This window comes from Alnus glutinosa, chromosome 2 (assembly GCF_958979055.1).
Source record: "Alnus glutinosa chromosome 2, dhAlnGlut1.1, whole genome shotgun sequence".
In the NCBI taxonomy this organism is placed as follows: domain Eukaryota; kingdom Viridiplantae; phylum Streptophyta; class Magnoliopsida; order Fagales; family Betulaceae; genus Alnus; species Alnus glutinosa.
In genome coordinates, this window is record NC_084887.1 from 27304602 (window position 1) to 27327020 (window position 22419).

Below are 22419 nucleotides of genomic sequence, written 5' to 3' on the forward strand. Positions count from 1 at the left end.
AAATAAAACCAAGGGTTTTCCATTATTGGGGGAATAGTAATTCCTCTCCTCTTGAAAATAGGTCACGTTTGGTAAATAGGATTATAAGAATGAGTTTAGAAATGAAAAAACTATTCCTAATAGGTAGTTTGATATGCTTATTATTCTTGAGAATAATCATTCCATAAGAATGACCATCCACCTCGGGGAGCTTCTTAACTTTTGGGGTGGCCAAAAGTTTTTGAGAAATAATTTGTAGAGTTAAAGTATTTAAAAAAACTTAGGTAAAATATAATTAAGTCTCAATTAAAAAATTTGGTCATTCAGTATTGTCAAAAACGAAAAAAATAAAAATGGTAATTTTATTTCAACTTTTTGTATTTTTAAGAATATCCATTCTTATTCCTAGGGAATCAACATTCCTGTCCATCCAAATAAAAAATAGTAATTTTTTTCAGAATATTTATTCTAAAAAATAATAAACAAACAAACCAAAAAAAAAAAAAAAAAAAAAAAAAAAAAAAAAACTACTTGATAAGAATAGCTAACATTAGAATTACAGAAGCACGGGATATTTGTACGAATAATATATACCATAGACGCGGATATTTTAACCAAGTCGGTTGGGAAATTTGGAATTGCTATTTGACACGGAAGATCCACAAGGGCCACAACCTCTTGTTTTTATTCCTAGTCCACCCAGGAGGCGAGCGTACGGCGAGAGACGCGAACCAGTCCCCACCTCTAGGTTTTGCTCCTCAATTCTGTGTACCCTTTTTAATCCTTATCTATTGTTTTTCTATAAATCCTTTGGTTGTTTGACGGCTGAAATCTTCGTTGAGGCCTTCGATTTCAGTATTTTTTTTGGTATTTCTTTGTAGATTTCTGTGATTTTGCGCTTGTTGATACTGTCTCTGGCTTCTATGTTTTTAACTGATTCGATCATATCACTATTACCCGTCGCTGCTTTGCTGTTTGATTGATCTGATCAGAATTGCGTGGTTACCTGTTTTGATTGCCTTGGATATATATATTTTTTTCTCTCTCTATAACGATTCTAAGCTAGGGTTTCGACCTATGGCTTAGCCCATAATCTTTGTGGTTCCGTTTAATAATCTCTTGGATGTATAGCTGAAATAATAGTTCTAATATTGATTGTGACAGTTGAGGCTTGTGGACTATTTTGGGTATACTTTGTGGAGACAAATTTCTAATTAAATTAAGGAGATTTTATCGAATATAATTCTTTGATTTCTGTTTCGTTGTTTAAGAAATATTACCCTTTTGAATTTATGAACTTCTGCGAAAGGACCCAAAGGGTATAAGATATAATACTCTTTTCTCTTATAGTCTGCATCTCTTGAAAACTAACGACAAGACTCTCGTAAGGATTGGGTGTTTGAGGAGGTCATTGGTAATGGTTTGAATACAGAGATATTAATTATAGATAGGGAGTGGCTCATTGGAATGCTTTTATATTACTAAGCAAAAGAAGAGCTAAAATTATTCTTAGAAAATAGATAAATAACTTTATTCCCCAGTATAATAGTATTGTATTATTTGTGCAAATCCTTGAAATTATTCACAAGAATGACTGAGTGATATAGCGTAATTAGTCTAAGTCTATAGGCTTAAGCATTTGTGATTATGGTAGTGTTATAATTAAGACCTGATTTTGAGACTTTATCAGGTGTTTATCTTCCAAATAAGTGGTATTAAACTTTGGCTGTTTGGGGTAGTTGCCTAACTTGCCTTGTGCGGGTTAAGTGAAAAATACTCTAGGTAATATGATCAAAATTACGACATTAAATTATTGAATTTGAAGCAGATAATTTTTAGACATCCTTTACCATAAAGATTTGCATGAGCAAGTGAGGCTTTCTTTTCTTCCTTTGGTTGATGCATGCAAGGGAGAGAGCAAGTGTTTTATGTGAGGTGTTTCTGTTGGTGATGATCTCGATGTTGTGACCATGGAGAATTGTAGTATTTAGAGAGAAGATCTTTCAATAGTATAGATTTTCTCGAGCCTGCAGTGCTTTTGTAATGAGATTGTATTGTTTACCTAGAGAGGTGATATTCTTGTATTTGTCCGGTCTGTTGTCCAATCAAGTCTAGGGCATAAACTTGAGTGTTGTAATCTCTATTTAATAAATGTGGGTTGGTTGGATTTGTCCTGTGGTTTTCAGAATTGTTTTCTATAAAATTTTGGTGCGTTCTTATGTGGTTGCTCTTTTTGGTGCTTGATACAACATAACTGTCCAAAACAAATAGAGACAAGCTTTTAAGTTGATGTAGTATCTTAAATATCCTTAGTGTAAGTGGTTAAGTCCTATACCGGATAGTAGTTACAAGATTGAGTGACTGATCTAACATAAAAGGATTAAAACCCATAATTTAAGCTTTTGGATTTAGATGGTGCCCTAACATTTTATATCAAGATCTCACTTGGAGACCTCTCAAAGTTTTTGTTTTCCCAGCAAGTGGTTTCGAAGTTGATGGTGGTGTATGGTAAGGTGGATGATGATGGTTTTCTTTACAGTTTGAGCAAGGGCGGTCCATGTGCATAGACGATAAGTTATTCCATGATGAGAACCCTTTTGCAGTTGGAGTAAGGATATGATGCATTGCATGGATAAGCTCATAAAGCCTACACAAATGATCTTAGCAGAGTCCTATAACAACCTTCCATGGTAGAGCAGTTAAGAGCATATCTACTAGTGGAACCATGGCATATCTGCTAGTGGAACCATAGCATTGGACAGCATTGACCTCTTGGTGGTAATTTGTAACACTTGATAGAGTTTAAAATGTTTCTATTTGAGAGGAGTATACAGTTGATGTGGTGGTGGACAACTTACATGTGATGAGAAGATTGTTGAAGTATACATCTTTAATGTCATATGAATGAACAAGTGATGTAACATAACTAAATATATACCCATATGCTTAAGCTTTTAGATTATATGGTGTCCACCATGTTATATCAGTAATTAACTTGGAGATCTCCACAGGTATTCTTAACCTTAAATAGTCAGGAAGGTCTTCTATATTTGTTTTTCCTTCTGAAATAAGTTTCTCTCCCCCCCCCCCCCCCCCCAACCTCTTTTCATGTGTGTTTGTTCCTTTCATACAAGAGCACAGTACTTTGTATTCAGAGGGACAATATGTAGCATAAAGGATCTGATTTTTAATTTTTAATTTTTTTGGCTTAAAATCATTGTTTGGCTTAAAATCATTGTTTGGCCTTTGTTTACTTGTTGAAAGTATTGAATAATTCAAGCTATTTTTTATGCTGTAATTTTGAAGATGAGTTTTAGATGTCCCTATAGCATAAAAGATCTGATTTTATTATTTTTTTTTTTTTGGCTTAAAATCATTGTTTGGCCTTTGTTTACTTGGTGAAAATATTGAATAATTCAAGCTATTTTTTATGCTGTAATTTTGAAGATGAGTTTTAGATGTCCTTAATATGTAAGTGAATAAGAGATGGATGAAAAACATTTGTGGTTAATCCCCCTATTTGACAAGCTGCTATTTCAAAATCAGAAAATACAACTATCATCAAGAATTTTATTTTTAGTTGGTTCTTGTAGTCAATTTAGTGATGAGAAGTATTTTTTTGAAAGAAATTTAATTGTATTTTTTGCTATAGTGGCATTATTGATTGGTGTTGATAGCAGTTGATGTTGAATATTATGTTGCATTGGTTCTGACTGAGACTAGCTTGGAATAATTTTGTTATGTAGATTAGATATCATTGAAAGTGTTCTTTAGTGTATCACTTCATGTGCAGTAGCAACTTGTATGAGGATACCATCTGATTTTCAGCCCATAGCCTAGCTGAAAATAGAAAACCATTTATCTTAAACATGTTAGTAGGTTATTGTTGGAAGATGAAGCTTCACATGATATGGGAACTCCAAACAGTGTCACCTGGTTCATAGTCAATTTACGTTGCTTAGAATGTACTTTGAGTTTCCAAATTTAATTTATGATTAATTTTTATACTTCTGTTTTTACTCAACCTTATACCTTTTGCAGAAAATCCCCATGAAGATCTCAATTTTTGTTTTATTAATCACTCTTTCTGGTCAGCTGCTCTATCTTCTGAATATCTGTTGGCTCATTTTTTGGCTGTTTGTGCAGGATATCATCTACTGTGTGAGCGTCTGTGACCATTTCTTCACTATGGCAGATGCTCAGGAGACTGATAGGAACATTGAGATATGGAAGATCAAGAAATTGATCAAAGCACTGGAAGCTGCTAGAGGCAATGGCACCAGCATGATTTCTCTTATCATGCCTCCACGTGATCAAATATCTCGTGTTACCAAGATGTTGGGTGATGAATATGGAACTGCTTCAAACATTAAAAGCAGGGTGAATCGTCAGTCTGTGCTTGGTGCAATTACATCTGCTCAGCAAAGGCTTAAGCTTTACAGTAAGCTTCCTCCCAATGGGCTTGTGCTGTATACTGGAACAATTGTAACTGACGATGGGAAGGAGAAGAAGGTCACTATTGATTTTGAGCCTTTCAGGCCCATTAATGCATCTCTTTACCTTTGTGACAACAAGTTTCACACAGAAGCGCTAAACGAACTCTTAGAATCTGATGACAAGTTTGGTTTTATTGTCATGGATGGTAATGGGACCCTTTTTGGTACTTTAAGTGGTAATACCAGAGAGGTACTTCATAAATTTAGTGTTGACCTCCCAAAGAAGCATGGGAGAGGAGGGCAATCAGCTCTACGTTTTGCCCGTCTTCGAATGGAGAAACGCCACAACTATGTGAGGAAGACAGCGGAGCTTGCTACTCAGTTCTTTATCAATCCTGCCACCAGCCAGCCTAATGTTGCAGGGTTGATACTGGCTGGGTCAGCTGACTTCAAAACTGAGCTTAGTCAGTCAGACATGTTTGATCCTCGTCTTCAGGCCAAAATATTGAATGTCGTAGATGTCTCTTATGGAGGGGAGAGTGGTTTCAATCAGGCTATTGAGCTGTCATCTGAGATCCTGTCTAATGTGAAGTTTATTCAGGAGAAGCGTTTGATAGGAAAATACTTTGAGGAGATTAGCCAGGACACTGGGAAGTATGTTTTTGGTATAGATGATACACTGAAAGCTTTGGAGATGGGTGCTGTTGAGACACTTATTGTATGGGAAAATCTGGATATTAATAGGTATGTGTTAAAGAACAGCACTACTGGTGAGATTATCATAAAGCACTTGAACAAGGAACAGGAGGCTGATCAGGGCAAGTTTCGGGATGTTGCCAGCTCTACTGAATTGGAGGTTCAGGAAAAGCTGTCTCTGCTTGAGTGGTTTGCTAATGAATACAGGCGGTATGGTTGCACACTTGAGTTTGTGACCAACAAATCACAAGAGGGGTCTCAGTTCTGCAGGGGATTTGGTGGAATTGGGGGAATCCTGCGTTATCAGCTCGATATGAGATCAATGGATGAGTTTTCTGATGATGGAGAAGTTTATGATGATTCTGAATAGCAGTTAATCAACTGTTTCTCAATCCTGGTGCAGGAGAATGGGGGCAAAAAAACCTGCACCAGTGTGCGCGCTATCGCGCTGCTTCGACTGCTCCTGAATTGTTGCCCAAGAAGCTTTGCAAAGTCTAAATCAAGGTTTTAATTTTCTTTCCTTGGGCTATTCTCTCTGCATCCAATAATTTTTTGTGCGACATTTTTTTTTCTTTTGTTTCCCTAATGTTTATTTTGTCTGTCATATTTTTTTTTCCTGAAGAATATCAGATTGGTGTGAGCCTGACAAGCTTGGCATGGTGATTTCACATGGATTTCGGAATGGAGCCGTTGGGTGGATCATCGGGATGATTAATATTATGCTATATTATTAGTTGTTTTGTTGCTTCGAGGGGATCGTATTAAGTTGCTTTCTATTTCTCGATCAACTTCAGTTATTGAATAATCAAGATGATCGAGACCCTGCAGTTACTTGCTTCAACTTTTCTGAACCCCAGTTATGGGTTGTTGCTGGAAACTGCATGCTATCTATTTTGGTCACGGGACAATTTCTATTTTTCCTAGTTGCTTCTTTATGTGGAGATTATATTTACTATGACACAGCCTTGTCGGCATAATGTATGGTGATGTTGCATCCTAGCTTTTGAATTATAATAAAGTACTGTTATAGAAATTGTTAGGGTGAAGTTCCTCTTGGAGTATGGATGGGTTGCGGTCTCGGTCCTTCCTCACCTGCCATGTCAATCCTGGCATTCTGGATGGCAAAGAAAAAGGAGAAAAAATTGAGTGAGAATGCTTATTAAAAATTTCTGGTTTGTTTGATTCCAACTTTAAATAGCTGCTGGGAAATGGATGGGTTTTGCTTGCAGGTCATATTTTGGTGAGGTTAATTTGTCATTTTGTTTCTTGTTGGCATTTTATGGGTTCCTAGCTTCGTTCGTTTTCTTCTTCAAGTTTTTGTTTTCTCATTTCAATCTGAATCTTATATGCTCTCCAAAGGAGTATTATGTGCAAATTATATATTATGTTATAAACAAGAAAAATATATATTTCGTTCCCATTCCTCACGCATTTTTCTTTATAAAATCAGTATTAAATAAATATAGTACAAATCTAGTATTAAAAAAAAAAATGAAGAGCTTTGTCATACAATATGTTATGCAAGAGAAGACGCTAATTCCTACACACATTCTTTCAAGTTTAAAGCGACTAGTTCTGTTATGTTCTTTCAAGTCTAAAGCCATCACCACTTTCTTCTACCTTGCCTTTTTGCCCGTGTTCTCTTCCTAGTTTTTTCTATTTTTTTCCACAGCATTTTTTTTTTGGGTTCCTTGTTGGATCTTGTTCGGTTTTTGGCAATATTTTTCTGGCAACAATCGCTTAATGATAGTTGTTGCCTTTATCGCTTGGGACTCCTAACTGAGTCATTTTGCTTTTGTAAATAGCCTAATGCGGCTCTTAGAGAGGTTTGAATCTTTTTTGGATCTATTATCTATTGTTTATTCTTTTATTTGTATTGCCTTTTCTGTTCGGATCTTGTTGTTGGGAAACTTACCCCTTTTTGTTTGTGTTTTTTAAAGTAACCCTTTTCCCATGATTGAATAGAAAAAAAGAAAAAAAGAAAAAAGAAGAAGAAGCTGTTAGTTTATTTTCTTTGGTTTTACTCGACTCACTAGACATCCAAAGTAAAGTATTCCATGTCGACAGACTCGACACATCGTCACATCCGGCAAATTTTCGTGCTGATTCTTCTTTTCTTGTATGTATCAGAGGTGCTCTAGTTTTGGACTCGACATTGCAGATTTTATCAGCATCTTACACAAACCAATAATGGGCATTAACGTTTAGCTCAATCGGCTGAGAACCACGCCTCATGAAGCAGATGTCACTAGGTCGAATCCTCCCTCCCCCTCTTATGTGGACATGTCAAAAAAAAAAAATAATAATACTGGGCATTAATGTTATATATGATAATTTCTCTTTAATATAGTAATAAAGAGGTTATAAATATATTTTAATAGGTAATTTTTCTATACTATTGACTATTGTATTTGTAAACACGCATATGAGTGTGTCTATTCGTTTTGGTTTGTGATTTTAAGAAAGTGCGATTTGAATAAGTGATTTTTAAAAATGCAGTTAAGTATTTGATAAAATTATAAGTTTGCATTTAAAATTATGCGTTTAAAAAAAAAAAAAAAATCATTGCTTGTGATTTGAAAAAATAATTTTTTTACATTTTTAAATCGTATTTTTTTAAAAATGCAATTTTCAAACAATTTATTTTATACGACATAGTTTAAAATCACACATTTTTATTTACGAAATCACAATTTCAAACAAACCCTTCGTACGTATATATGCATGTTTGATTTTTTATAAGACCATAAAAACCCACGTTCGGTAAAGAAATTAAAACAATTTTTTTTTTAAAAACATTATATCATTATATGGATTATATTTAATTAAGTAGTTTAGATTTAACTAACTTAACGTATAAACTAAATATAATAAATCAAAGGAAAAAAAAAAAAAAACAAAAAAATTACTACAAATATTAAGAAAAGAAAATCTAAATAATTTAATTAAAAGGAAGAAAGAAATTTGCATTTTGAAGGATTTTAATCTGATGCGGTAACGGGTAGCCTGTAGCCCCATTACAAGTCCCAGTCTCAGAACATCGAAGAAAAAAAATGGGAGCAATGAAGCAGAAGGAGTTGACGGTGGTGCTGTGCGTGATATGGGCGGTGAGCCTTCTTTACGGCGAGATGTTGGCGTTCTGGGTGCCCTCTAGCTGGACTTGTTCATGGCCTCATCACCATCTCCGTTCCACCACCCTTTCCAATTCCACGGTATTACTTCTGCTACTGCCTCTATTATTCTATTTGTTTCGCATCGAACATGTTATCTAATCTAGTGGTGTCAGCGGTTGTTCTTGTTAAACCCACCAGCTATGGATGTCTAATTTAGAATTTAAGACAACATTTACATGGTTGTTGCTGATCTCAATGTTCTACCATTTGAGAGCACCCATAATGTAACTATTAATTTTTTCATTGTAGAGTTTAATTTCCAATCTTGGCACATTTGATATCCTATATTGGAACATGAGCACGAGAGCCACGTTTAGGCAGCCAGGTCGATAAACGAAATTCTGTGGGAATGTGAATTAGAGATGGCATTGACTATTACGTAACGAGTAAGCAACTGAAGGGAGATATTGTGTTTTTATTAAGAATGAAAAAGGAAAGAAAAGAAAAAGGAAAGAAGATACTTCTCATATTGACTGGCGTGTGCCTTGTTTTCTCTTCAGCAAATAAGAGTCTTTAATATCAGAAGACCGGATAGTGGTTGTGCTTTCATTTATAAGGGATGGTGTAAGTAAAAATACGCGGTAGGGTATTTTCTTAAATTACTCCACACACACATACTGTTATTATTTATAAAGGAAAAATTACACACTTCAATTCAAATACATCTACTAACAAAATAAACCTAATTATATCTTCTAAATCAAATAACAAATAGATAAAATATACATTATCATAATGTAGCACTCCCCCTCAAGTTGGAGAATATTTGCCATGTAATCCCAACTTGGAAGAAATAAATGCAAATTGTCCAATACCTAGAGCTTTGGTGAAGAAATCTGCCAATCGATCTTATGCGAGTTACTATTTCTTTATTAGTCATTTATCACGAATTACGTGGCAATTTACTTCTATATGCTTTTATGCTAATGGAATACTGGATGTGTGACAATATGGATGGCGCATGATTATCATAAAATAGCATCATGGGTGTTGGCTAGTCCTCAATATTAGGACTCATATTATGAACATTACCAACACATCCAAATACTCATGGGGATAATGGAAAAGGACTTCTATCTGGAAACAATAACTGATGTTGTGATTTTCCGTTGAGAAGAGAAGTAGGAGGGCAGTTATTTAAATAACAAGCAATTAGTACCACGGTAAGTATCTTGTCTCTAATACCTTAATATTCTTTGTCAAGTGAGGTTGAGAGCCAAGGCTTCACATATGTATATAAACATATACACACGTTAACATATATATATAAGCTTTATACATATGAGTAAACTGGCATACAAGTATGTTCTTGGCTGGGCATGCTAATGTACAAACATTTTTTCTACTTGCAAATTCTGAAGGACAATGGATATTCAACTGGCTATGTAAAAGTGGCTGTTCTGACAGATCCACAGGTGAATCTCTTCTACCTCCGCAAATTTCCACATGCACACACACATATCACCAATTTCTTGCTCCATCTATCCCATATTGATAGTCCACATTTCCATTTTTTTTGCTGTCCCATTATTATTGTCAATTGTCAAAAGTGGAAGTTTCATTTTTTGTACATTTCCCATGATACCATTTGTCATTTCATTGATGGAAAGAAATAGATAATATGTAAATAGCAAAACACTTGATGTTTCTTTTTAAATACGTATGCCTTGTCAAGGGAACCATAGGCTAGGACAGAGGAGTATGATTTAGTGGTCTTAGGCTCCTAGTTCTACAAGGACATTTAATGTTTAAAATTTTGTTTCACTCATCAAATCGAGAGGGATTAATTATAAAAAATTCAAATTATTAAACTACGTAACTGATACTAATCATCACATGATTCGCATGTGAACCGACGTTGTAAAAACCAGATTGGACCCGTGAGTTAAAAGGGTTGTGAACCATCCGGTTGATGCCCTTAAACCACTTTATCAATTGAACTGGTTGCTTCACTGGTTAAACCAGAGAACTAATGAACTGGCTCCAAATTCATCAAAACAGTTAATCAGTTAAAAATAAAAATAAAAAATCATTTATATTTTTTTTCCCCATGTGCTCCATGAATCTTGTATTTTTTTAGTATCACCAACTTAAGAACTATATAAATTATATTTGGTACCAAATCATTTATTATTTTAATATAATTATAATATTTGTAATAATTTATAATAAATATGTTATTATGTAACTTGTTCAGTCGGTGGTTGAAATGGTGAACTTGTTATCTTTTCAGTTCATTTACCAGTTTGGTTTTTAAAGCATTGAACCACTTTATGATTATGTATGCTTTTCTTCCACATTATATTCTAATATGTATTTGCTATCATGAACAGATCATGGATAAAACCTCTCTGGGTCTTGCTCCAAAATCCCTCACCCTGGAGATTGCACAATTTTATACTGATTTGTTCATGCGCAGAGCATTTTTCGCATCAATCCTGCCTTTCAAACCTGATGTGATTTTGTTTTTGGGTGATTATTTTGATGGGGGCCCCTATTTGTCAGATGAAGAGTAAGGCTTGGAAATTTGTATTTCTACTTGAAAAGTTAATTCTCGACTTTATGGTTTCGTTAGTGGTTTAAAATTCGTTATGTTTCTCACAGATTCTACTCTTTTCCAAATGGATCCGATTGGAAATTGTTTTTTCTTATTACAATATTTGTGATAGCTATATCATTTAAATTGGCTCATCTAATAATGTTAACATTCAACCTACAAATTCTCGTGGAAAGTTGTGAACAAAATATGTTGAACTAGGTGAAATTTTTTGATGGATTGGATATGCATTTTGTACTTTTGTGATATCAAATTTGTGGTGAATACTTATAATTAAAATCTTAGCTTACTATTGTTGAATTATACTGTGTTTCCATGGAATATATTAATCTTTGAGTTGGCTTTCCATGGAATAATATTAAGCTTTCCATGGAACATGTTATCGAAAAATATGCTTCAAATTGCTTAGTTGGCTTCTTCGTCCTTTTCTTTCTGTGCAAATATCTACTTGGCATTTGCTGGCCTTAATGTCTTCTAGACAAATGTTTGATTTTAAGTTATCTCTTTATCTTAAAGTGGTATATTTTTTATGCTATTTCTTTATCATCTGTTAGTTTTCTGGAGTGAAATGCCCTTGACATTCTTTGGTTGATTAGATGGCAGGAATCTTATAGCCGCTTTAAGCATATATTTGGTCTGAATGCACAAGGAAGATATACAAATAACAAAGTTTATTACATTCCTGGAAACCATGATATTGGCTATGCAAGTCTTCACAATCAAAGGCCAGAGGTATTTTAGCATGTTATTACTGAGGCTAGACTGCACTGTTTTCTAGAACTACAGAATGAATATTATCCATTGTGCTTGTGTGAATTGTAAAATCGGTGGATGGTGCCATAAGAAAAGTGAAGGAGTTAAAGTAGATACCCGCAATGCAAAGGATCTAGATTATGTGCCTGCAATGAAATATCATCTTCTGTGAAGAGATGTGGCAACATATGGGCATATAGGTTGAAGCTACCTGAATGACTGAAAATTCACCATACATTTCTGAAAGTAGATTGTCATTAAAGTGGTAGTATGTAATTTGACCACTTGGAATATTATTCTTGGTTTCATTTAACAAACACGAGATTTAGCTCTAAAAATATCATAAATGGGAGTTGGTCTTTGTGTCTCATAGCCATATATATTATGCAGAATGTAAATTGTATTTCAAATGCAGATAATTTCTGATAGGGATTTTTGGAACTCAAGCTCTATGTGGCTATCTACAGATCCCCCATCCAAGTTTGTCCAAAATTTTCCCTTTGTAGTTTGGTTTGAGGCTTTGTTAACTAAGTTGTGTTTTTTTGGTTGTCTTAATATTTGTGATGGAATCTTTCTCAAATTTACAACTATCAGTTTTCACTTTATTCAAACATGGTTTCCTGCTTGTTTGTTTGTGTTTACAATTATATTTATACAGGTAATCAGACGCTATGAAAAAGAATTTGGGATCAGAAATTACCAATTTACAGTAGGAAAAGTGGATTTCATTGCTATTGATGCCCAAACTCTGGATGGTAAACAAGGAAGCGGTTGGTGCCTCTGCATAACTCATGTTTTCTGTTTTTACCCATAATTGTGGATCTAATAACATAACAATAATATACAATTAATAGATGAGTAATTGATTTGTATGCTTGTTGATGGACTACCGGTAGCACTCAGAGTGCTACTGTGTGGAAAATGGTGTCTTCATGCCTTTTGTGGTGTCTATGAAGAGAAAGGAATGATAGAAGCTTTGAGGCCATGAGAGGACTTTGGAGGAGATTAAGTTTTTATTTTCAACACTTTGTATCTTTGAAAAGCTTCTTTTGTTTTTCCTTTGGTGATTAGCTGTCATGATTTTCTTGTTCTTTTTGCTTCTTCTAACTAGGTGGCTTTTCTTGTATACTTCCTGTGTAATTGAGGGCGCCTTACGCTTTTAATGAGATTTTAATTACCTATATATATATATATATATATACACACACATACAATTATATTTCTAATACATGGAAGTGTAGATAGTTTTGAAATGGTCCTCTTATCTTCCCAATCGTTTTTAATAGTTGCAAATATAAGTTGTTTGCTAAGAAGCATGATGGTTTGCTTAATGATTTTGTAAATAGCTTGAAGTTTACGAATTCGAACATTATGCTTAGGATTGTGATGCCTTACTACATGAATATCAAAAAAATGAGAGTTATTTATAAAGAAAATTCACACCAAGGGTATTTGCATAAGGAAATTATATGCGACTAAATATTGTCATTGTGGTAATGAATGTTGATGCCAGCATGAATCTTTTAAAATTCAAGATATTTCTTAGCTAATCTTCATATTTGTGTTATTACTATGCTCTTGCAATTCCCTTGTAATTTACTTTTTAGATCTAGTGTTGCATGTGGTCATATTTCTAAACATCATTGCATAAGTTGAGTATGCTTGAGAAGTAACATTTATGATAAACCATGTTTTTTATTTATTATTATTAATTTTTTTTTTTTTATGATGAGGAACCCTTCCAAGGCAGGGCCACTTCGTGTATCCACCCTGTCAGGTAAACCTTGGACCCATATAAAGCGCTCCCTCAACACAGATTGGGTAATACTTCGGCTTTGCTGGCGGGTTGGCCCCAAAGAATTGTTTGCACTTAAGGGGATTCGAACCTTAGACCTCATAGGATTACCACAAAGACCAAGGCCTTTACCACTTGAGTCAACCCGTTGGGGTTTTTATGATAAACCATGTTACAACTCTTTTTGTGGAACATGTACTCAGTTATGTGTGTTTATGTAGCTGGCTTAGAACAACTACCTTTGTCTCTCTCCAAAAGTTGGTATCCATAGATTTGCCAATGATTTGAAGGGTAAAAGAAAATTGTGAGAAAGATGGGAAAGGATGGAAGGAAATTGGAGACTTTGGCCTAACCTGTCCAAATCTTATAAGAGTAAACTACTTTGGAATAGAAATTCCTTTTAGAATTCCCCTACCAACACCCCCTTGCCAAAATATAAGCCTGGTTGTGTTTATTTATTTCTTCACCAAAGCACTCAAAAGTTACCCCTCAGATTGATGTGTCTGTGATGTTGATTCTCCAACGTTCATAATGTCCCATTTATCCTTAAAATATTATTGTTCCCTCTTGCAGCTGGAGGATATCACTATTAACCTTGATGTGTAAATGTGAACATCTAATAGTTCTGCTGCAGAAAGAGAAGATTAGTAATCTTATGTTGCATAGTTCTTTACTGCTCGAATGTTTTCTGGGTTTTCTTTTTTTAATTTTCCTTGAGATATTAGTCAAGTGCAAATTACACCGACTAGAACCTTAAGTATGCATTTGTTTATCAGTCGTCTTCTTTCTTTATTCATATTCTCTTCCTGTACTATTTTTTTTGGCTTTTCTTTTTGAAAAATTCCTCCTCTAAATAAAGACATTTGAATTTTCATTCATATTAAGGAATTTTTGAAGATGATCTTCTGGCCATGCATAAACTTTCATAATGTACTTCAGTAGAATTTGGACGTATAGGACTCTTGTTTCATTGCGTCTTTTTGACTGGTTTAGTTGGCTGGTTTGAGGATTGGTCAGAGAAATTATATGTGCATAGAAATATATACTTTGAACTGTTGAATGAGATTTGTAATCTTAGGACTATACATGCCAAAAGGCCTATGGTATTCCCATTGCATACTAAAGAAGGATATTTGTTTACTGTATGAAATTTAAAGTCCATGCCTGTTGTTGATTATGCTCTTAGCATAGTATGTCAAATTATGCATTGATTAATAAGCTCTCAGAGTGACACTGGATCTCTTTTGTAACTGGCACATCCTGCTTTATGTTGCATGCAGAATGATTCTGTGATTGTGATAACATTTAGATGTGTTAATATTCATTTACTGTACTCCTTAAGGCATTTCAAGTATTAAGAGAATTGGATATATAATCCGCAGGGCATCCACAAGAAGATCTGGCTTCTGTAACCTGGAATTATGTCAAGAATGTCTCCATGGGTATATGATGTTGACTTATACTTTCGTAAAATGTTAAGTTGGGCTTTTGAATATAAAATTGACTCATGTCTGCTTATATTACAAAATTTTCTAGATGTTCAATTGCACCCAAGGGTTTTAATGACCCATATTCCATTGTACCGACGAGATTGGACTCATTGTGGTCCTTACCGTAGTTCCCCAGTCATCAATCAGGTATTTTTTTTTTTTTTTTTTTGTCATATTTGGAGTAAAAATTTCTAGTGAAATTTATTCTTCTTACTAATAGTTACTGTTTGTACATTTTTATGAGTATTATAGTGAATTTCACTATTTACTCAAAAAAATAAAAAGCACCATAATGTCATAGGTTTTGGATCTAAATGCTTAAATACTCCTGTTGGTTCTTTACCTTACAATATGAGTCTGATTTTTCATGTTCAGCGGGTCTCTCGTGCTGATCATAGTCAGGAAATAGCGTAAGATTCTTGTCTCACTTCTTTGCAATGGACACAATAAGAATTACATGATGTTGTAAAGTTTGGGTGTTGATAATTGAGGAGTTTGCTTGACAGTTGGCCCAATACTGTAGGTACCAGAATTACATCACCGAGGAATCATCAAACCACCTACTGGAATTAATCAAACCTGTAAGTTCTCTTCCCCCATCTTGATGCATATTGTACATATTGACATGGATGTTGGATGGATACACATGCCAATACCTCTCCTTGATGCTTCCTCTTCATGTCAATGGGTGCCAGCCCTGTGTGGCCTGAAGTGAGTTAGGCTGGTTCCTGGGGAATTTAAAATAGGATTGGTGTTTAGAGTCATTACTCCATCATAGAAGTGTCCTAACTATTGAGGTTACTGGAAAAAAAAATTATAAAAGACAGAAGAAAAAGAAAAGATTGAAAGAAGATATATGGCGAAAAAAAAACAACAGTTTTAGAAGTAGGAAATTTTAGGGTAGCTAATGTCACTTGCAATAATAATCCAAGGCTTTTGCAGGTACTCATTTTATCTGGTCACGATCATGATCAGTGCACGGTCACCCATGAGTCAACATTTGGGCCTGTAAAGGAGGCAAGTACTGATGTTTTGGCACTTATATATATATATATAAAGTACTGATGTTTAGGCATATGTAATTGTTACCCATGGTATGGCATTTATTTGATGATACTGTGCAGCACACCGTAGGGACCATTAGTTGGCAGCAGGGAAACTTGTATCCATCTTTCATGCTATTATCTGCTAGTAACTTTGCACTTCCAAATGCATCCAGTCCAGAAGCAGTCTTCACTCAGTTGTGCTTTCTTCCAATGCAAACACATATCTACATATGGTAACTCCATGTCGACTTATGACAGTAGTAATTTGTATATTTGAACTTGTCAGTTGGCTTTTGTTCCTAAATTTCAGTTGCTGAAAATGTCAGGTATCTTTCTCTATTTGTTGTGACCCTTCTTGCCCTCCTCCTCTGGCCTACAAGCGGCTTGAATTTTTGGCACCATTTTAGGGATTTAATAGTAAGTTGCAACATTTTTGGAGATGGAAGAAAGGAGAAAAATGAAGATGAGATCTGCGAATATGAGGAGATGTGGGATGCAGAAGGATCAATGCATCTTGTTAAGAAAATCTCGAATGCCCCAAGTACTAATTTAAGTGAAAGGGGTTTGATAGAAAGGTGTCTTCAGCTCTGAAATTCTCATTTTTGTTGGCACAACTCTATATTGAGCATAGTAGGCACTTAAATTATGTTCTCTTGTTACATGTGTGATTATATTTTAAAGGGGTGTGTAGTCTCCTTAAGTTATACTTAGGTACTTAAAACTACTGTTTTCTTATATTTTCCTTTTCATATTAATGTGCCCTATTTGATCTTTTGTAGCAGGGGTAATGCAGTGATACGGCCAACAGCTAAGAAACATCCTTCTCAGGACACAGAAGTCCCAATGAATACGGACTCAATTATGGATGTTGATTCTACGTGGACAGTACCAGCTAGAACAAGCAAATCAAAGACAAAGATTGTGATCCAAAGATTTGTGCGGACTTTCCGAATGCTTACAATCATTGCTGCAGTAAATCTTCCTCTCTACGTCATGTTATTATTCAAAGATTGGATCGACTAATGACATGAGCACTATAACATGGAGCTTTGTCTGCTTCAGTGGTTTCTTACATCATGCATGAAAGGATACCCATGCACAAGTGAAGCTCCACATTTGGGAATTCAAGAAGGTATAATCTTATACTAATCTGAACGGTTACATTGCTGGCATTATATTGAATGAGCTCTAGAAAGGATGTGAAGTAGCCAAGTAGGTCAGTGGAATTCAAGATGATATTATTATTCTAGGCATTGATCATTTTGTAGTTTCCTGTCGGTGGCATGTGAAAATTTATATAAGATTCATGCTTAAAGAGGTAGAGAAAGTTGCAAAAGGCCACATATGATCTCTTCTTCATTGCCATTGAAACACTTTTTTTTGTCGTGGGTGTTGGCATTTCATATCATGAGGTCATCAAAATAATTCCGTGCTACTGATTTTGGTGACGTCTTTTCTCTTTGATAGTTTTCTTCCAAGACAAATGATGTGGTAGGTCTTTGAAAAGAAGGGCGTTTTGATTAAGTACATAACATTAAAATCATCAGCCATATGTACGAACTTGTGTTTCTAATTACAATAGGAACATCTAGGTTTAGTTATTGATTTTGGTTATGGATAAGCTTGCCAAACATGAGGAGGCTCTAGATGCTTCAAAGGAAAGCCACCCTGTTGCATCTCTAATCAAAATTAATAAATTAATTTACTTTAATTTTACAAGAGATGTGCTATGTATGCTGAGGTCCTCCTCGTTGGGTCCCATAAATTCAATGATGGTTTTTCAAAATGGAAGGACATGAGGAGGACCGCAGCATACAAACAACCATTTTTCGTTTTACAATGTTCAACTCCTCCCCACTCTACTAATTCATTAAGTTTGAAATTAATTTGTATGGTACCATAGATATTGTAAATTAATCTTGAATTAAGATGTTGATGGTAAAACATATAGTTTAAGAGAAATATTACAATGACACCCATGGTTTAAGAGAGATAGCTACAATTAACCCAATAAATAATTATGCCACGATTATCTTTTATATTTCTAATTTTGTGGGTGTCAATTAACCTTAATTATTATTATTATTATTTTTTTTTGTTGTTGTTGTTGTAGGTCAATTAACCTTATTGAGTCTAGATTGATATAAAAAAAAAAATGAAAAAGAAAAGGATTTTATAGAATTGTGGTTGGACTGGTAATTCGTGTTGGTATGTTGGGATTAGGTCGACTCATGGGTCAATTCGAATCTGACCCATTTAATTAAACGGGTCAAACTCTTCAATCATGACACGACTTATTTAAATAAGGAGGTGACACAACATAACCTACATAACCCATTTAATAAACATGTAATGTTGAGTTAACCCGATCCTATCTGTATAACCCATTTAATAAATAGGTAGTGTTGGTTTGACCCAAAGACAATCCGTTTCGGCCTGTAAATGAATTTAAATGCAAAAAAGAATTCTAATTTTCATGAATTTAAAAAGTGAATTTTGTAGAAAAATGATTTCATATGAATTTCAGCCTTTTAGGGTTTTGTTTTTTAATTGTTAAAAAAATAAATTTAATTTATATGGGTTATCATAGGGTAAGTGAGTTGACCTAAAATTGATCCATTTATTAAACAGGTTAATTCATATATGCCGAATTGACTCGAAGTTGGTAATACAAAATTTTAACCTGTGAAATTCGTGTTAAATTAATATCAAATTTGTAAATTGTACCAAAAATTATCAACCCTAAAAATTGGCAATCGACTGCTATCCATGTTCATTTGGCCCATCTGGGACGGTGGTATTTAGTGGGCTTCATCAGTGCATCTTATCGGATATTAGCATTTCTCTGCTATCTTGGTCCAAGAAATAAAGTAATATCAATATGGGCAGGGTGGCTTTCAAATTCAATCAGAATTCCCGTGCTTGATCGGAATCCAAGAAGGATCCGACCTCAGATAGCCGTTGTAGAAATTTGAATTGTCAAAAAAATAGTGATGGCAGTGAGAAAGGCAACAAGATTCGAGAATCCTACACCACTAAAAGTAATAATACATATATAATTGAATAAAATAATTTAATTTAATTAACAATGGGGGAATAAAATAATTAAAGCTAGTGGAGGGCCATCAGATGAGGACAGTAGGGACAGACGACATAATTCTGAACAATTATCCAACGACTCCTCTCTCTCTCTCTCTCTCTCTAACGGCTCTTTTTCACAGATTACCAGCCCGCCCGTTTATCAAAATTTAAAAATTCTCTATCTCTCTCTCTCTCTCTCTCTCCCAGACATTTTTGAAAGCGTTTCTCGGAGACTGTTCCAGCCTCTCTTTTCTTATCTATTGGGGGGACCATTGCTTAATACAACAATTCAAATCCTTCTATCTCCTCTCACTTTCTCTCCGCTTCTTCCCTTTTACACTTTTCTTCTCTATCTGACGATCTTTTTCCTTACAACTGCTCCATTAAAGCAAGCATTCCACCTTCCCAGTTGTTTTCTTTATTTGCATTCTTCGACAAACACACACACGCTTGCTTTCTTTCTCTCTTTGGGACTGGGTCACACTAAACATCATGGGTGGTTGTTTCAGCAAGAAGAAAGGCTCTTCTTACTCTGCTTGTTCTTCTTATTCTGTTGCTGCCGTTTCTTCAGCACCGAAGGCAGTCCCAAACATTTCCCATGTCAGTAATGATGGAAGTGGTAAAGATAATAATAATACCCACAAAGTTGAAGCGGAAAGTGGGGAGCTGAAAATGAAGAAGAAGACGGTGCAGGCAACACAAGACGATCAGCAAGTGAAAGAAGATGAAGGGGGCCTAGTGAAGAAGGAGATATTTCTCATCAAGCACCGGAGGAGCCATGACAGTAGAGACTCTAGAAGCCCACCTCCTCAACAAGATGAACCGTTAACATCTTCTAATGAAGAAGCTGCTGAATCACTGGGTAACAAGGTTACGGCAGGTGTGGGGGTGAGGACATCCAGCTGCACGAAAGAAGAGGTGGATGCGATTCTCATTCAGTGCGGAAGGCTTAGTCGAAGCTCCTCCGGCAAGGCGGCTTCCTCTTCCGCCTCTGCTTCTTGTGACCGCGGCAGAAAGTACTCCGGCTCCAAGAGGAGCTACGACTTCGACCGCTGGGAGAACGAGGTTGTTGCTGCTGCTGATGTCATCGAGAACAATGACGTGTGCGAGGAGGACGAAAGACGGCAGCACCGACAACGCCACCGCCAATCACCGAGGCCTTCTTCTTCTTCTCTAGGGAGGAGAAGAACACCCAGCAGGGAAAGAGACCAGCAACAGCGCTCCAGCAGCAGGGAGAGACGAGTGAGTCGATCTCCGGGTAGACGATCATCTGAGACCGTCGGCGCCGCTCCTGCTACAGCAAATGCTGCTAGGAATGGTAATAAGCCCGGAAAGATGGTCTCTGTTCCTGCAACTGTTTCATCCTTGGTGATGGATAAGAGCAACAGTGGTGGAGGAGAATCTGCAACAGCCACTGCTGTCAAGAGGATTTTGGTCAAGAGAAATGCCGGCAACGAAGCAGTGACGGTGGGTTCACGGAGTGCTGCATCGCCCCGGTCTCAGTCTCCGGCAAGAGCAAATGCAAATGCTAAAACGTCCAACGACAATCAGCAACAACCGTCTCTTAGCCGCAGCTCTTCAAGGAAAGCAGAGCATTCTCCTTACAGAAGAAACCCTCTGAGTGAGATCGATCCCAACTCCCTCGCACATCCACAACCACTGAACAACAGCAGCAGCTGCTGCAAGGTTCAAAATAGAAACAAAAAAGAAATTGAGGGAGACGGGACTGTTCTCAAGGACTCCACAAAAGCTATGAATCAGGTCATCACCTAAACTTTCCTAATCTGTCCAATATATGCACAATTGTTACTGCATTTCTTGCCCTGAAAGTATTTGCATACCCATCAGAAACTGATCTATAGGACTACTTCTCAAGAAAGAATAATTTTTGCTTGCTTTTGTATTTGTCAGCCAAATCACCGCTTATTCCAAAAGCTTTAGCATATGAAAAACTGTTAATTTAATTATTTAATTAATATTCTAATACTCTTCTTTATAGAGGGGCTCAAAATCTTGCTTAATGAGTGAAACCTACTATACTGTGTGATCACAAAAGTTTTAGCTTATAGAAAAATGTAATTTAATCATTTAATTAATATTTCATGACGGCATCATCTTGCATTCTCCAATGCAGAAACCAAATGCTGAGATGATAAACAGTAGCAACAACCGAGCTGTTGTTCAAGGGAGTAATTACAAAACCAGCAGCAGAGGTACTCTGGACAACCAGGTTGTGACTGTAAATTGCATACAGAAGGAGCAGCAGCATCTGAGTGCGGAAGAGGCTAAAGAACAGCAACCATCAATGACCGGCCATGTCACCATTAAAACGGTGGTGGCCTCAGGCGCTGAAAGCCTGAAACCCCAGACATTGACAAGAAGCAGGTCTTCTAGGAGATCCCGAGACCTTGACCTCAATCCTGAAACTTTGCTGAATCCTAATCCGTCATATACTACGATGTTGCTTGAAGATATCCAGAATTTCCACCAAAAGAACATGAACCCAATTTCGGTTTCTCTTCCACCTTGTGTCTCCAAGGCCTGCTCTATCCTGGAAGCAGTTGCTGACCTTAATTCCACTACAAGTTCTAATTTGTCATGTTCTTTCTCTGAGGACAGAAAAAGCTCCCCAACATATCAATCTAACAGTAATGCCTACAATTTTTCTTTTGTTGGGAAGACAGTGGCGGAGACCAAAGACCCTTTTATAGAGTCTGAGGTAGCTGTCACTGACGATGTAATGGAGCCGAGCTTTCACAAGTATGTAACAGTGAAGAGGGGTGGAGGAGACATGGAGGACCAAGAATCCTCAGGCAGCAACAGTTATGTTGGTGGTGGTCAACAGCATTGGGGCTTATCTTCTTCTTCATGGGAACCCAATTCAGCAGATTCAACAGATTGCTGGACTTCAAGATTAAACAGTAGAGACGAAGATCAAAAGAGTCCACTGGGCTCTGAGGGGAATTTTGATGAAGCTAGAAAAAGATCGAGTGGGAAAAAGAGAGACTGTGATCGCCAGCAGAGTAGTGGGATTGGGCGTGGCAGGCTTGGCGTCACCAGAGGTCTGCATTCAGTCCCTGTTGTTGCAGCTGCTGCATCTACATAAAATGTAATGAATGGCTTTTCCGTTTGATTATTGTACCGTTGATTGGAGAAGAGGATTCTTCCGTTTGTATTTTGGGGTTGCAAACTTGCAACCATTCTTTCTCTTTTTTGTTTGTAATTTCAACTTTTTAACCTTTCTTTTTCTTTTCTTCTTCAAGTCATTCTTCGCTTCACAACAGATTTCTCCGTTCATATTGTTTAGTGCAAACTTCATGCTCAAATCACAGATTATGGGGGTCATTCTAGGCCTTTTCATTGTCTTACAGCTTGCCAAGATATTACAGGGTGACCATGTTTCTTCACCAGCC

General features: G+C 36.0%; 3 protein-coding genes across 5 annotated transcripts; all 3 read left to right on the top strand.

The window, feature by feature from the left end:
• Nucleotides 1-570: 570 nt before the first annotated feature.
• Nucleotides 571-6144, top strand: LOC133859117 (eukaryotic peptide chain release factor subunit 1-3-like). Of its 2 annotated transcripts, none has more exons than XM_062294432.1 (3): nt 571-727; nt 4126-5615; nt 5734-6144. In XM_062294432.1, the coding sequence occupies exon 2, from the start codon at nt 4168-4170 to the stop codon at nt 5479-5481; it is 1314 nt and encodes a 437-aa protein (XP_062150416.1). In that variant the 5' UTR covers nt 571-727; nt 4126-4167; the 3' UTR covers nt 5482-5615; nt 5734-6144. The 2 variants fall into 2 exon arrangements, with proteins under 2 accessions (XP_062150416.1, XP_062150417.1); XM_062294433.1 differs by having other exon boundaries at nt 612-747.
• A 1952-nt stretch (nt 6145-8096) lies between these two features.
• LOC133859123 (uncharacterized protein C630.12) lies at nt 8097-17298 on the top strand. Of its 2 annotated transcripts, none has more exons than XM_062294440.1 (13): nt 8097-8323; nt 9646-9699; nt 10618-10796; nt 11438-11573; nt 12253-12364; nt 14772-14831; nt 14926-15026; nt 15255-15289; nt 15403-15460; nt 15822-15896; nt 16004-16158; nt 16252-16500; nt 16705-17298. In XM_062294440.1, exons 1-13 carry the CDS (start codon nt 8165-8167, stop codon nt 16946-16948), a joined length of 1617 nt encoding a protein of 538 aa, XP_062150424.1. In that variant the 5' UTR covers nt 8097-8164; the 3' UTR covers nt 16949-17298. The 2 variants fall into 2 exon arrangements, with proteins under 2 accessions (XP_062150424.1, XP_062150425.1); XM_062294441.1 differs by having other exon boundaries at nt 16708-17298.
• A 2007-nt stretch (nt 17299-19305) lies between these two features.
• LOC133859125 (uncharacterized) lies at nt 19306-22254 on the top strand. Its single transcript, XM_062294442.1, has 2 exons — nt 19306-20767; nt 21141-22254. Exons 1-2 carry the CDS (start codon nt 19499-19501, stop codon nt 22110-22112), a joined length of 2241 nt encoding a protein of 746 aa, XP_062150426.1. The 5' UTR covers nt 19306-19498; the 3' UTR covers nt 22113-22254.
• The last annotated feature ends 165 nt before the right edge of the window (nt 22255-22419 follow it).